The 13018-nt window shown below is 44.7% G+C and overlaps 1 protein-coding gene across 1 annotated transcript in view; it reads right to left on the minus strand.

Moving 5' to 3' along the window:
- Positions 1–3097: 3097 nt before the first annotated feature.
- The window catches only part of SEC14L5 (SEC14 like lipid binding 5), a 53838-nt gene continuing 43917 nt past the window's right edge, over positions 3098–13018 (minus strand). The window contains 8 exon segments of the mRNA XM_043493266.1: positions 3098–3961; positions 5254–5432; positions 6788–6852; positions 6855–7032; positions 8929–9066; positions 10379–10513; positions 11272–11443; positions 12214–12284. Coding sequence (XP_043349201.1) covers positions 3856–3961; positions 5254–5432; positions 6788–6852; positions 6855–7032; positions 8929–9066; positions 10379–10513; positions 11272–11443; positions 12214–12284 — 1044 coding nt within the window. The 3' untranslated portion in view covers positions 3098–3855.

A 13018-nucleotide genomic window follows, 5' to 3' on the forward strand; every position in this document is an offset into this window, starting at 1 on the left:
TAAATCATCCCATAGAAGATTGTTTCCACATGCTTTCCACAATAGGAAAACAATATAGAGAAAGGGATCCCTATCAAAGGGAATTTATGGGCTATCCCTAACAGAGAAAAAAATGTAATAGTGCTTTATTAGTATGATTTTTGTGGTCCAGAAAACTCATTTTGGTTCTCTTAGTACAAGAGCTGCTGGGAAGAAATCTAGTCGTGCTGCTTCAGTCAGATCAATGCCACTTGGACTCCCTCTCAGCCCTTCTGCAAAGCTAAGGTTGTGGTCCATGCAGGACAATTAAAAAAAAAAAAAGCCCTTTTAAAATAAACACCATTTAAATATTTAACCACAAGCCCTGAACTCAACTGGAACATTCTGGCTTTTGCCCTGCATGACAATAGAAATCTAGTCTGGCATCCAGAGTTCAATGCAAATCACATTTTCTACATCTGTTGTTTTGCTCCCATATACGCAATTTGGTACACAGCAAGTTGGGGTATATTTGCAGACACATACAAGTCAAGGTGTAAATAGGGCCATGTGATTTTTAAACTGTCTTTCCTCTCAGAATCCTTTACAAATGGCAATCTTGCAATGAGCCTGTGCATTTTACAGATGGAGTAACAAAGAAAGAGATTAAAGTCCAAATTTACAGAAGTGCCCAATTAGACAGCTGGGCCGGATTTCCTAGAGGTTTGGCACAGCCAGAGCTCCCTTGACTTCAACTGGAGTGACAAGTGCTCAGCACTTCTAAAAATTATGTGGGTCTATCACTGGACTTTTGAAAGTCCTTGCCCAGTGATCCTCAGTGGTTCAGGAGCCAAATTAATGATCACCATTACCCAAGAAAGCCACCCCAGTGTGAATTCATTGTTTCATTTACTAGAGAGCTACATATTCATCTTTAAATAGTATAGCAGGGGAAATTTTAGTGTAAGCCCCCCCAAAATGACTGACACAAGTATTATTTTATCAACTACAATTGGTTAACATAGTAAAAGCCTCCTGACTGGTTCATAATTAAATCACATGGTATTTTAATATCTGTGCTGCAAAGAGCCACAGGAGCCATGTTAAAGAGCCACTTGCGGCTCGGAAGCTCAGTCTGTTCTACCCTAAAGAATTTGCTCCGGATCACAAGGAATCAATGGAGAGCTGTGAACAGAACCCAGGACACCAGTCACCTTGCACTCCAGTCACTAGAGCATGCTCTGAAGAAATGAGCATTATGCCTTATTTTCTGAAATGAGCTAGTAGAAAAAAAGAAAGTCAAGTTTCAGAGGAGTTTTACTTTGTCCCACATCTGGAATTACAGTGCAGCCTCACACATGGTACTCAGTGCATGGGAGATTGATGTTTGGGAAAGAACACTGGCCATTGTAAGAAGTCCTAGAAAGAGAGCAGGAGTGAGCCCTCCCCTGGCCCATACCTCTTCCACTTAAGGCTCTTGTTCCCCATCTCAGTTCAGAATGTGCATGTGTGTACCAAATTCTAAGATGAGAATTCCACCTTCAGTACTTTTTACTGGATGAAGAACTATTCTCACAGGGACAGAGTAAATGTGAAAAAACATAACTGTCAACTAAGAAACAAGCAGCCATCTTGAAATATGACTCAGAACAGGACTTGGGCTTTGCTGTGGGAAAGTGCTGGAAATCAAAACAGTTTAAAAGTTATACAGTAAATTGAGTAATTGTTTTTAGAAAACGAGTCAGTTGTGGTTAAAGCAACTTTGTGTATGTGGGTACACGTATACTCATTCTCATCAACTTTGATTTCCAGGGCTCTCCCACGGTGAAGCCCATTTCCCACACCCTTTTTGTATTAAACTGGGATTGCAAAGGTTTGGTTGAGAGAGATCATTAAAATGGCAGCCCCTACCTGAGAAAGGCAAAAGCCTCGTTCACTTGATGGAGATAATGAAGCACTAACAAATGCTTGGAAGAGTCTCTGATGTTCATTCTTATTTAGTAAGGGTTTTACTATGTAGGTGTTCGCACTGATCACTGGAGCTTTCCTTTTCCATGCTATGAGTGATAGCTGGGATTTTCAAAAGGGCCTCAATTTGTTGTCTTCCGAAACTGCCACTAAAAGTCAATGCGAGCTAGATGCCTAACTCCCTTAGGTTCCTTTGAAAATCCAGCCTACATATTTATACACTATCTTCCTTATGTACATTGCACCAGTTATCGATTAGTTCCCCCCCCCCCCCCCAACCCCGTTCTGGCAATGCCCTGTGCTTAGAAACAAGCAAATGAAGGTAGTGAGAACGATTAAGGATAGGTGGGGCAGAGAAAAGAAACTCCTTATTGAGGAATACCTCTTGAGTGTCTGTTAGTTATAAATACTGCCGAGAAGCAGCTCAGTATTGACCACCTGTTTTTTAACTTCCTAGTACTTGAGGAAAGAATACCAGCTACCTCTTTTCTGCCATGTAAACTCTTTTAAATGGGTTCTTACTCCTTTTGCAATATGTCCGTCACTGACGTAATCAGCAGAGATTGTACATGAACATATCTTCAGCAGCTCTTAATGCATCGCCTCTCCCTCCCCACCAATAACATCCACAAGCTCGGTTCCCTGCTCTTGCAAACCCTTACTCACGCGAGTAACGTTGAGGTCAGCAGGGCCACTCCCATGAGCTTTGGGAGAAGGGATGACACACTGCCCTGAATGCTACAGCCCTGAATGCTAAGATGCCCAGTTGCCACAGAGACTAGAAATGAAATCTAAAGGTCTGTGGGATTCAAGATGATCCGGCATTCCCTTTTAAAACAAAACAGTTCAGTAGGTTAAAAAAAGATGATCTGGTTCAATAAATAAATAGTTATCAGTGAAATGATCAATAAATTAAACAATTTAAAATAAGCTATGATACAATTTGAATAAATATGTTTCATTAAGTGTTTAAATACTCATGCACGCGTACTTTAGAAAAAAAGAGAGAGAGAGTTCTCTCCTCTCCATGTTAGCCCGTTTTTAAAGGAGCAGCTTCTATAATGCTGCCATAAAACCTTGTGCCTTTAAGGAAAGAACATATTGCTTTTCTTAGCCCTTTATAATGTGATTCGATTCCCATCCAGTCTGATGGGGTGGGTCAGAGAGACGCTCATTTATTGCTCATAAACCTGAGGAGGAAATAAAGACAAGCGGGTGTCTTTAAGAAAGGACTTGCTTGCTGGAGGTAGGCTTTCTGCCTACGCACTGAAGGAAATACTGTGTTTTTTTGTTTTTTAACTAAAAAACAAAGTATTTCCAGGCAACATCCAATTAGATTGGGAGGGGTTAGGGTTACCTTGGAAGTTTCTCCCCTTTCTCCCCACCCCCCTCAAAACGTATTGACCTGTATTTAGGTATTTATTTACATTTTGCTTCAAGTCCCTGCTGCTGAAACACCCCCAGTACCTTGAGTGTCATTGGTATTGCAGGCGCCCAGAAAAACTAGACTAATTTTGCTACATGTGAATAAATCTAGTTCTACGGGTCATTACAGATAAGGCCACATCTGTCTCCTCTATTGTATGTAGAAATAGGACTGATTAGAAAGAGCCCTTTAACCTTAGTAATACACAGATTCATGCAAAGTGATATTCACCCTAAAACACAGGTCTGTTAAAACACAACTGGTAAGTAGGCCTCTCAATGGAATCCAGTTTGCAGATTGAAAAGTCACAAATCTCTTACTGAAAATACGTTTCAAAGAGTTCCCCAGACTGCTGCTATTCATGGTCTTGTGAATGACTGCCCCCAAAGCCTTGATGCTGAGCCACACTGCAGCCTCTTTGGGTTGGTCCACAGATCTGCCCTGGAAGGAGGCCTCAGAGCATGGATGTAACATTTCAGAGGTCAATAGAGGCCTACACCACGCTATCTAGAAATGAGGGAGCTGCTCTGGGATTGGTTGGAAGATGTCGTGGCTGCACTGAGCTGGGAAAAGCCACTGTTGCAGGATTCCAGGCTTGACATGGACCCCCTAGGATGAAAGAAAATGGATACGTTTGTTACACATACAGCTTCTTATTGGTACTCAAGTTCGTCTGAGATTCCATTAGTTTATTTGCAAAGTGGGATTTTTCACTCTATCCTCACTGTGGTCTCGCCAGATATAAAGACATTCAAGGTACCTAGGTGCCACAAAGAGGAATTAAATTGTCACAGCCAGGGATACTAGCACCCTTCTACAAATGTGATGACTCATTTATAATAGTTACCATGGGATTACAGCATAGTAAATTCTCTGGGGCTCTATATACAGTGTGAGGGCAGAGAAACAGTTAAGCGAGCAGTTAATGGCACACTGGATGCTTTCAAAAGAGCTGCCACAAGCTGAATTGGAAGGGTCTGTTTGCCGTGGGCTGCCAGCATCAAATCATAGTTTCTCCCTCACTGAACACGTCTGGCAGCGGTACCTGGATTTCCCGACACTGTGGCAGTCTGAGGTTCTATTTATTACTGTTGTAGCCACTTGCACGTTTCTCCCCACAATCACAGCACTGGGAAGTAAGTTTGAATAGTTAGAGTTAGGAATTCTGGGTTTTTGCTATTCTCTGCCACTGACTCAGCAAGTTGTGTCCTATTGGTGCCTTCAACTTAAAAAAAAACCAAAAACACCCTCTTCTCCCCCACCCCCACGCACACTTTTTCTTCCAGTATCCTGCTCTGAGGGTTAGTTGTCTGTAAAGCATTGAGAGCTTCTCTGCTGGGAGGCACCATAGAAATGGTTTAATGGGAAAAAACACATCAGGGTATACAGATACTCTGCAGGTTTCCTCTATGTCAGACTTATTCAGCAGACAAGTCTGTTGTCATGTGACCAATATCCTCCTTTGAACCTCTGACATATCACTTGGTTACTTTGCCCAATGGTCTGGAAAGCACATGCTACAAAGTTATTCCTAAACACTGGTCCTCCCAAGTAACAGGCTCCATGCCCCTTCAAGAAGCTATAGCAACTATAAAGACGTTTGAGTAAGGCAATACATACAATGAGTAATTCCTCCAGAGGATGTATAGTCATGTCATAGCCCTTACAAAGGGAGAACTTCACTTCCCACCAAGACCAGGATGTGTCAGGGATCCATCTGGTGCTAACAAAGGGAAGTCTCTCTAAGGAAGAAGACCAATCTAGTTGTATCCATTTTCCATGTGGTGTGCCACAAACATTTTAAAGATATGACTGGAACTCCAGAGTCACAACCTGCTTTGCTAGACTGCTCCTCTATTACAAGTCCACACATTAACCTAGCTTCCTAGCGTGGCTCCTACCTGAAATCCTTGGATGCAAGCACCTCAAAATAGTACATGAGTTTACACTTGTGACTGGAAACTTGCAAAGAGGCCAAGACATCATCTACTCGAGGGAGGCTGGTGCCAGAGCAGGGCAAAGAGCTGTGCATTTTCCACTGCAGAACATAAAAGCCAGGCCAACGAGTCACATGAGATCCCTGTAAGACATGGACAAAGAGCACCATCAAGCGACTGCCAAGTGTGTTGAAAAAAAATAATCACCCCCTTTTTAAAAAAAAAGTGTTTGTATTTCCAAATGCAAGCTCATGTGAAGGCCCCAGGCCTCACTAAATACTGAAAAATGCATAGCTGGAAACCAGTCTGGCTTCCCCGTGTGCATGTATTAATCCTACTTATAACAACTGTGTCCCATGTTATATGGTAATATTTAAAGTTAACTCTAGAACTATAAAAGTGTTGCTAAAACAGTAAATCCCCCACAGTCCAGGGAGAAGCATCACCACAAGAGGGGTTATCTTCTCCCTAACAAAAGAAAGTCTAGACATCAAACAAGCCACTATGACAAAAGACTTCATTGATTGCTTCCCCACACCCCTGAAGAGGGTTTCTGCTCAAGCCCTATTCCATCACAGCTTGAACACTGGGGGAAGGGAATAAAAATGCCAGTTAAGAGAAATTGTTATTCCTATGCTGCTTGAACTCAGAGGCAAGAATTTCTAAACCACAGCAAGGAGTCCCCAGCTGTTGACCTGGGTTAGCACGAAGGGACGTATAAAGCATGCATATATAGCGACTATCATTTTTTGGAACTTAAGACTGTAACTCATTTGTGTGCTATCTTTACCTGTTTTAACCCTTGTAAATAACTTATTTATTTTCCTAGTTAATAAGCTTTTAGTTAGTTTTATACAGGATTGGCTACAAGTGTTGCTTTGGTGTGAGATCTGAAGAACAGTTGACCTGAGGTAAGTGAGTGGTCCTTTGGGACTAGGAGTAACGTGAATATAGCTCTATCACAAGATAGACAGGAGTACCCAAGGAGACTGTCTGTGACTCTATGTTAAGATTGGTATAGTGGATTTAGGGCATTCACACTTGTTGGTGAAATCTAATTATAGAGCATACAACCAGTTTGGGGTTTTGCCCTGCTCTTGACAGTCTGCCCTGAGGCTGGCACTCCCAATCCTGACCCACTCCAGATAGCGTGACACACAGCATAGAGCATTTCAGAAGGTGCTGAAGGAAACAAGTCTACTCAGGTACTGCCGATGCTATGCACTTCCTCAGGGGGTCTGGGAGTCTAGTTCTTATGCAGAGAGCTATGAAAAGAGCCTCTATTCCCTTGCAATGGAGGATTTCCAGTCCCCATTGTTCGGGATATTTTAACCATGGGATTCTGGAATTTGTTTAAGTTTCACCGAAAAACATCAATGAAAACTGCCACTCCCTATGCAACCTGCTCAACAGTCACATCTACCCTCCACTACCAAGTTCTGAACGTTACTGGTTCACCATGGCTGTTTAGAGGTCAGAGAGCGCAGGATGTCCAAACCTGAATGCTCTCTCCTTCCCGGCACACCAGCGGAGACTCCATGCGGCTGTAATCCACCCCCAAACCCAGCTCTTATCGATTAGCTGTATGTTGTCCCCAGCAGTCGACGCACTTGATGAAGTGGCCTCTTTGCGACTGGTCTCGGGCGCTCGCTTGGAGTGAAAGAGGCAGAACACCACGTCTCCCTTCAGGATGTCGAAGTCCCAGGTGATCACAGACTCGCCCTCCAGGATTTCCACAACGATCTAAACAAGCAGCAACACAAGCAGGTTTTATGGGCTTGGTCTTCAGGTGAGAGCCAACATCCTCCCACCTGCCCATCGCACACAAATCTGCCCAGCTCCTGCAGTCTTAGAATCCATCACTGCTGCAGTTCTCAGCTCCCCAGGCAGTCATGAGCTGATCCCAGTTCCTGCCTGCAGATTTCACTGCCGTGGATCTGCTAGGCCACTTTCACCACAACCTTCTCCTGCATCGGCAGTGCCTTACAAAGTACAGTAACTCCTCACTTAAAGTCATCCCGGTTAACATTGTTTTGTTGCTGATCAGTTAGGGAATGTGCTCGTTTAAAGTTGTGCAATGCTCCCTTATAACGTTGTTTGGCAGCCGCCTGCTTTGTCCACTGCTTGCAGGAAGAGCAGTCTGTTGGAGCTAGCTGGTAGGGGCTTGGAACCAGGGTGGTCTGGCAGCCGCCCCCCCCCCGTCAGCTCCCTGATCCCCTAAGTTCCCTGTGCAGCAGCTGCCCAGCAGGCTACCAATTGCCGGCAGTTCAGCTGTCCCTCCCGCCACTGCCATTTGCTGCTCCTGCGGTCTGCCTTGGAGCTGCTCCTGGGAGCCTCCAGCTTGCTGTGCAGGGGAGGGGGGAAGAGGGGGACTAATGTCAAGGTGTCCCCCTCCCCTCCCCCCTACTCCTGTCCCTTGCTTACCCCTTCTCCATATAGAGCAGTGGGGAGACACAACAGGGCTCTGGATGGAGAGAGTTGGGGAGAGAGCTGGCCGCAGCTGCTGTCTCAACTTCCTGATCCTTTTAAAGGCAATGTACTTAGAGTGTGGTGTCAGCGTACTTAAAGGGACAATGCACATCTCTCTCTCTCTCCCACACACAGGGTGTGTGTCTCTGTCTGCTATGCTGTCTCCCCCCTCCATTTGTGCTGCCTTGTACAGTGGGAGGCTACATTAACAACAAAGGTGTTAACCCTTGAGGGCACAGCTGAGTGTTAGTTCATCATTTAGCAGTAAGACATTCCCTGGGAAATATCCCACCCTCTGACTTGACCACCTCAACCAAGCTTCACAATCATCATTGCTATGTACAGTATTAAATTGTTTGTTTAAAACTTTATATATATACACACACACACAGTCTATTTGTCTGGTGAAAAAAATTTCCCTGGAACCTACCCCCACATTTACATTAATTCTTATGGGGAAATTGGATTCACTTAACATCATTTCGCTTAAAGTCACATTTTTCAGGAACATAACTACAACGTTAAGTGAGGAGTTACTGTTTCGTGCCCGTTCCCATGGTAGCCCCATTGAGCACAATTGGCACCAAAGCAAAGGTTTCTGGGGCTCAGCTGTGGACTGCTTTAGAACGGCTAATTGTGAAGTTCCAACTGACTGTTGCACAGGGAAATCGAACAGGCTGAGTCAGAATGAGCTATCATCCATGGTTAGAAATGGGTGCATCACTCTCAGATCAAAGGATTTCTCTCCCCAACTTTGTCCTTTTTGATTACACCTGAATATTCCCAGCTCATGTACTCTTCTCTCATAAGATCAGAGGCATGATAAATAATGGACACAAGGATATTGGGGGGAAGCCGATGGAGTCTTTATTTCTCCAGAAAAAGGAGGAAGGTGCTACAGTGTGTACAGGGACAAGTTACACCAGAGACTAGAGAAACTGCTTCCTGAACCTCAAATTACTGTTCTTAACTTCCACACACCTCTGAAATGCTGGCTGTTTTATCTCAGCCATTCACCTGCAGAGCACTATGCTGCTGGAACACCTCCAGCACTTACATGCTGGAATCCCTTCACAGCACTATCCTAGCCTTCACAAGAACAAATCTACAGCACAGCCCCTTGGAATCACCTCCCTGCCTTCCCCAGAACAGCACATGGTTGGTTTGTACCTCGTGAGGAGCCCCTTTAAAAACATTTGCAGAGTGGTAGATAGTTTCTGTCCATAGTCGGATGTGATCAGAGTTCTCCGGTTCTTCATCTGTTTGATAAAGTGACTTGGGGACGAGTCCACCCTCAGGGACACTGCACTGCAAGAACCAGAGAGAGAGAGACAGACATCTGTATTGGGACTTCTAAACTAACATTTATGGTAATATCTAGACACCCCCAATATACCCAGTTACCTATTATGAAACATCAGATCAGCTAGTGTAAAATGTCATAGCTCCATTGGCTTTACACAAGTAGGATCTGGCCCCTGCTCTTTGTGAGGGACACATCCCATCAGTTAGGTTGGGACCCCAATTTAGAGTGTTCTTTTCTTTAAAAGACAGTTTTACAACATGTAATATTATTTGAAATTTTACCATGATGTGTCAGTGAAAAGCCCTGGCTTAATTTTAAATGCTCCAGACAGAATCTGGAATCCAGCCATTGCACCATGGTGCTAGCACCACACAGCCTGAAAGCAAAATTGGCGAGAAATAAGTGAAACTCATCATTGTATTTTCACTGTCTGAATGGGGTGTGACATGGTGAGCAGCATAAATGATGAAAAAGTAAATTTAAGGTCTTTTTCATTATTTCAATTTAATATAATTTATTGAGAAGCTTCTGGGTAACCTACAATAAGAACACAAGTGCCTCCACAATATTACATGAAGTTAACAAGATTCAAAGAAAGTGGCTGCAATGGCAGATATCAAAAATATGAAAACAGTCCTAATTTTTTAAAGCTCAGACTAAAGGCACATTACCTATAATATATGAATTATGCATAACCCCCCCCCCCCAAAAATCAAATCGAGAGCCTTATATGCATGATGTGTTGGTTTATTTTTTTTTAGTCTGGTTGTGTCCCTTTAATAATCTCTCTAATCCAATAGGCACTAAAAGAGCCAGACCAGATATTTTTAGACCTGTGCTAATCTGGATGCCATTTGACAACTGAAGCAGTGGAGTCATATTTTGATGCTATGTCATGGGATTGGGACACAATCACCAATCTCTAGCTTGTGGCTCAACCCATCATTTCGGGTATTTTTAAGCAAGATGAAGACAGAAATGAATAATCCAAGGAAAACCACACTGACTCGAGGAAGAACTCTCAAAGACCAAGGACCAAGTTCATTTTTCCATAACATTCAAGGTCAAGGAAGTCATAAGAGCAGAAGGGTAAGAACATCTAAACGCATCTCCCTCATAAAGGCTTCCTCAGCAAAATGCCACCTCTCCAAAGCACCCAGCACCCATCTCAGCATCCAGCACCATGGGTCCCCAGTCCAGTGTGGGCCTTTGGACACTACCAGTCTAGAAAGGTAACTACTCCACGGGAAGGAGTGGAAGGACTAGGCCCCCAGGAAGACAGCATACCTCAGATTCACCTTACGGCAAACTCACCACACATTCTCCTCCAAGGAAATCTGGAATCACGTCTTTGTCCAGATAGTCTACAAGCCCTCCAGGACCCTGGTAGTTATTGCCGCTGTAGATGAGGAACTTCTGCCTGGTGTTTTCATTGATGAAGGGACTAACCTGAAATACAGGTGGACAGAAGAAGATGTTCTTATGGCATGGACCGTAATGGGAAGAGAATGTTGCACCACATTCCAGAAACACTCCTAGCACTGTGGACTGGAGTCCATAGGAAAGTTGATGGCCCTGAACCAGAATAGGTTATACATAGAAATATTTCCATTCTCTCACAGGGTTCCCCCCGCCATCCTTCACATTAGATAAAACTAGAAGTCACCTCCCCATCCTCAACACTATTCCAGAACTGCATTGGGCTTTGTCAGTTCTGTTCCGTGGCCTATAAATCCAGCAGGCCCTAGCCAGGGTCACATTCATTACTTTATTCTCCAGTGCTCTCTCAAGTGGGATTTAAAAGCAGTTTATCTTTGCCACTCAAACCTGTGCCAACTAGAGCTTTTTATTGGCATGACTCTTGCACATCAGTATGAGAGAGAGTCCCAAGAGCTAGGCTGTCGGTCGGTGGTAATGGAACACAGCACCGTACGAGAGCTCAGAGTGTAGATCCCAAACTCTGGTCAATGCTGGCAGGATGACAGAAGCTAAAAGTGATGTGAAGACGACATATATTGCTCCATGGCAGTACTATAGCTAAATCCAGAGCTCTGCCAATGAGCAGTGTCTAGCTCTCCTCAGTCCAGTGACAGGTTGCCCGAGAGCTTTTTCCTCCATAATCCTCCGACACCTGCAGCACTGGAGGTTTTAGCCACTTATAGCACTGGCCCAGTTCTCACTGTCTATACAGTAAGGATTTCACTTACCAGAGTCCACAGCACAGGGAAAACCCGTGGTGCTCGCACGATCAGTAACCTCCCCAGTGTCTCAGGATAATTGTCCTCTATGACCTCAATTATCCGAAGGAGAGCCTTAACTCCAGGCCTCCACAGGTGGCGCATGTTCAACCCTTCCAAATCCACCAGACATGTCCAGGATCTGAAATGCACAGAAGAATTGGAGAGGTCACAACTGCGCTGCAATATCCCCATTCCTCACCAACACAGCACCTGCCCAGCCAGCACAAATAAGAGTTGCACAAAACTCTTTTATCGTACACTTTCTATTAAACCCGGGGGGTGAAGGGTAGTACCAGTGGAGCAACAACTACCCCCCATCATACAAGCAGCAGGTGGCCAGAGTCCAAAAGTATTTTCAGTGCACTGGCTCTATAGGCCCAGAATGGATTCCTCCTCCCAGGGAGGACGACACAGGATGTCCATTTCAAGGTGGTTAAGGGTGCTTAGGCCCTTGAACGAATGGCTCTTTTGAATCCACCAAGACACAATCTGGGCACTACTGTCATGGCACTAAAGAGTTATTTTGCATTAGTTAAAAACTTGATGCTGTGCAAACGGAGCCAGAACTACAGGCTTCAAGCAGCTGGATTGGGATCACCAAGGCATCAGGTAGAAGATCCACCTGGAATGTGGCAGAAAAGCTGGACAACATGATTGGGGACAAATAGCCTTGTTTTCCTTCATATTGAGTTGTACAGTTCATCTAGGCTATGCGCAATACATAAGGTACCACAGACACCCCTGCCTTGGCTGGAGTAGGGATTGATACAAACAAAATGCTCCTGTCTGTGGCTTGGGCCTAAGAATTCCAGTTACTTATTTCAGTAAAATCCATGATATCTTAAAAACTTTCACTGAAATGTTACTTCCACCATGCCAGGGCCTTAAGACAGTTAAACGCATACTAACGTGATGGGACGGCCAAACAGGCTGGTGTTTTCCTCACACCTCTTTTGTCCCTCCTCGTTAATTGACAAAACCTGAAATGGGGGGGGGAAGAGAGAGAGAGCACAGACTGGGGGTTACTTTGGCAACACACCCAAAGAAGAGCCCACATCGCCTACTCCACCTTGGGGGAACACTGAGGAAATCGCATGAACAGGGAGCTGGAGCCGGAACAGTCTATTACGATAAAAGGGACACACCAGCCATGTTACATGTATACGGAACAAGAAACGAGATTTCTGGAAAAGTTCTCTCTGCTGAAAAATCAGTTCTACTGAGTTTACAAGACCTGTGTGTTGAAGGCCCCAAGAGCCTGTGGACTGGATTCTCAAGCCCAGCTATAGGCCCTTTGCATCATTTGGGTGATGTAAGAACCACAATCCAGCTGCATATCACCAGCAGAGAACTGCCCTGGCATCAGAGAACTTCCTCCTCGTGCATTTGCACCATGGCTGGGCCTTGCCCCACTCTGGGCTGGTGAGTATGTTGGGGGTTGGGAAGAGCTACACTGCTATGCGTGCCACTAAGGACCCTACACAAGAGGGGTAGTATAGAGCTGCCCGGTAGCATGGGGGCTGAGTAGGGAGTCAGAACTGATTCCCCTCCCATTCTCCCCTCTCTCTCCTGAACTGAGAGGAGCTCAGATGCTGGAGAGGAGACTAGCTGCTGCTCTAAGTTTTGTTCAAGGTGATGGCAAAGTAAGCAAGTGCTGTGGTAGGAACTGTGCCAATAGGCATCAAGGTTGGGCTCTCTACTTGAGCTAGCGTGC

This window comes from Dermochelys coriacea, chromosome 10, assembly GCF_009764565.3.
Source record: "Dermochelys coriacea isolate rDerCor1 chromosome 10, rDerCor1.pri.v4, whole genome shotgun sequence".
In the NCBI taxonomy this organism is placed as follows: Eukaryota; Metazoa; Chordata; order Testudines; family Dermochelyidae; genus Dermochelys; species Dermochelys coriacea.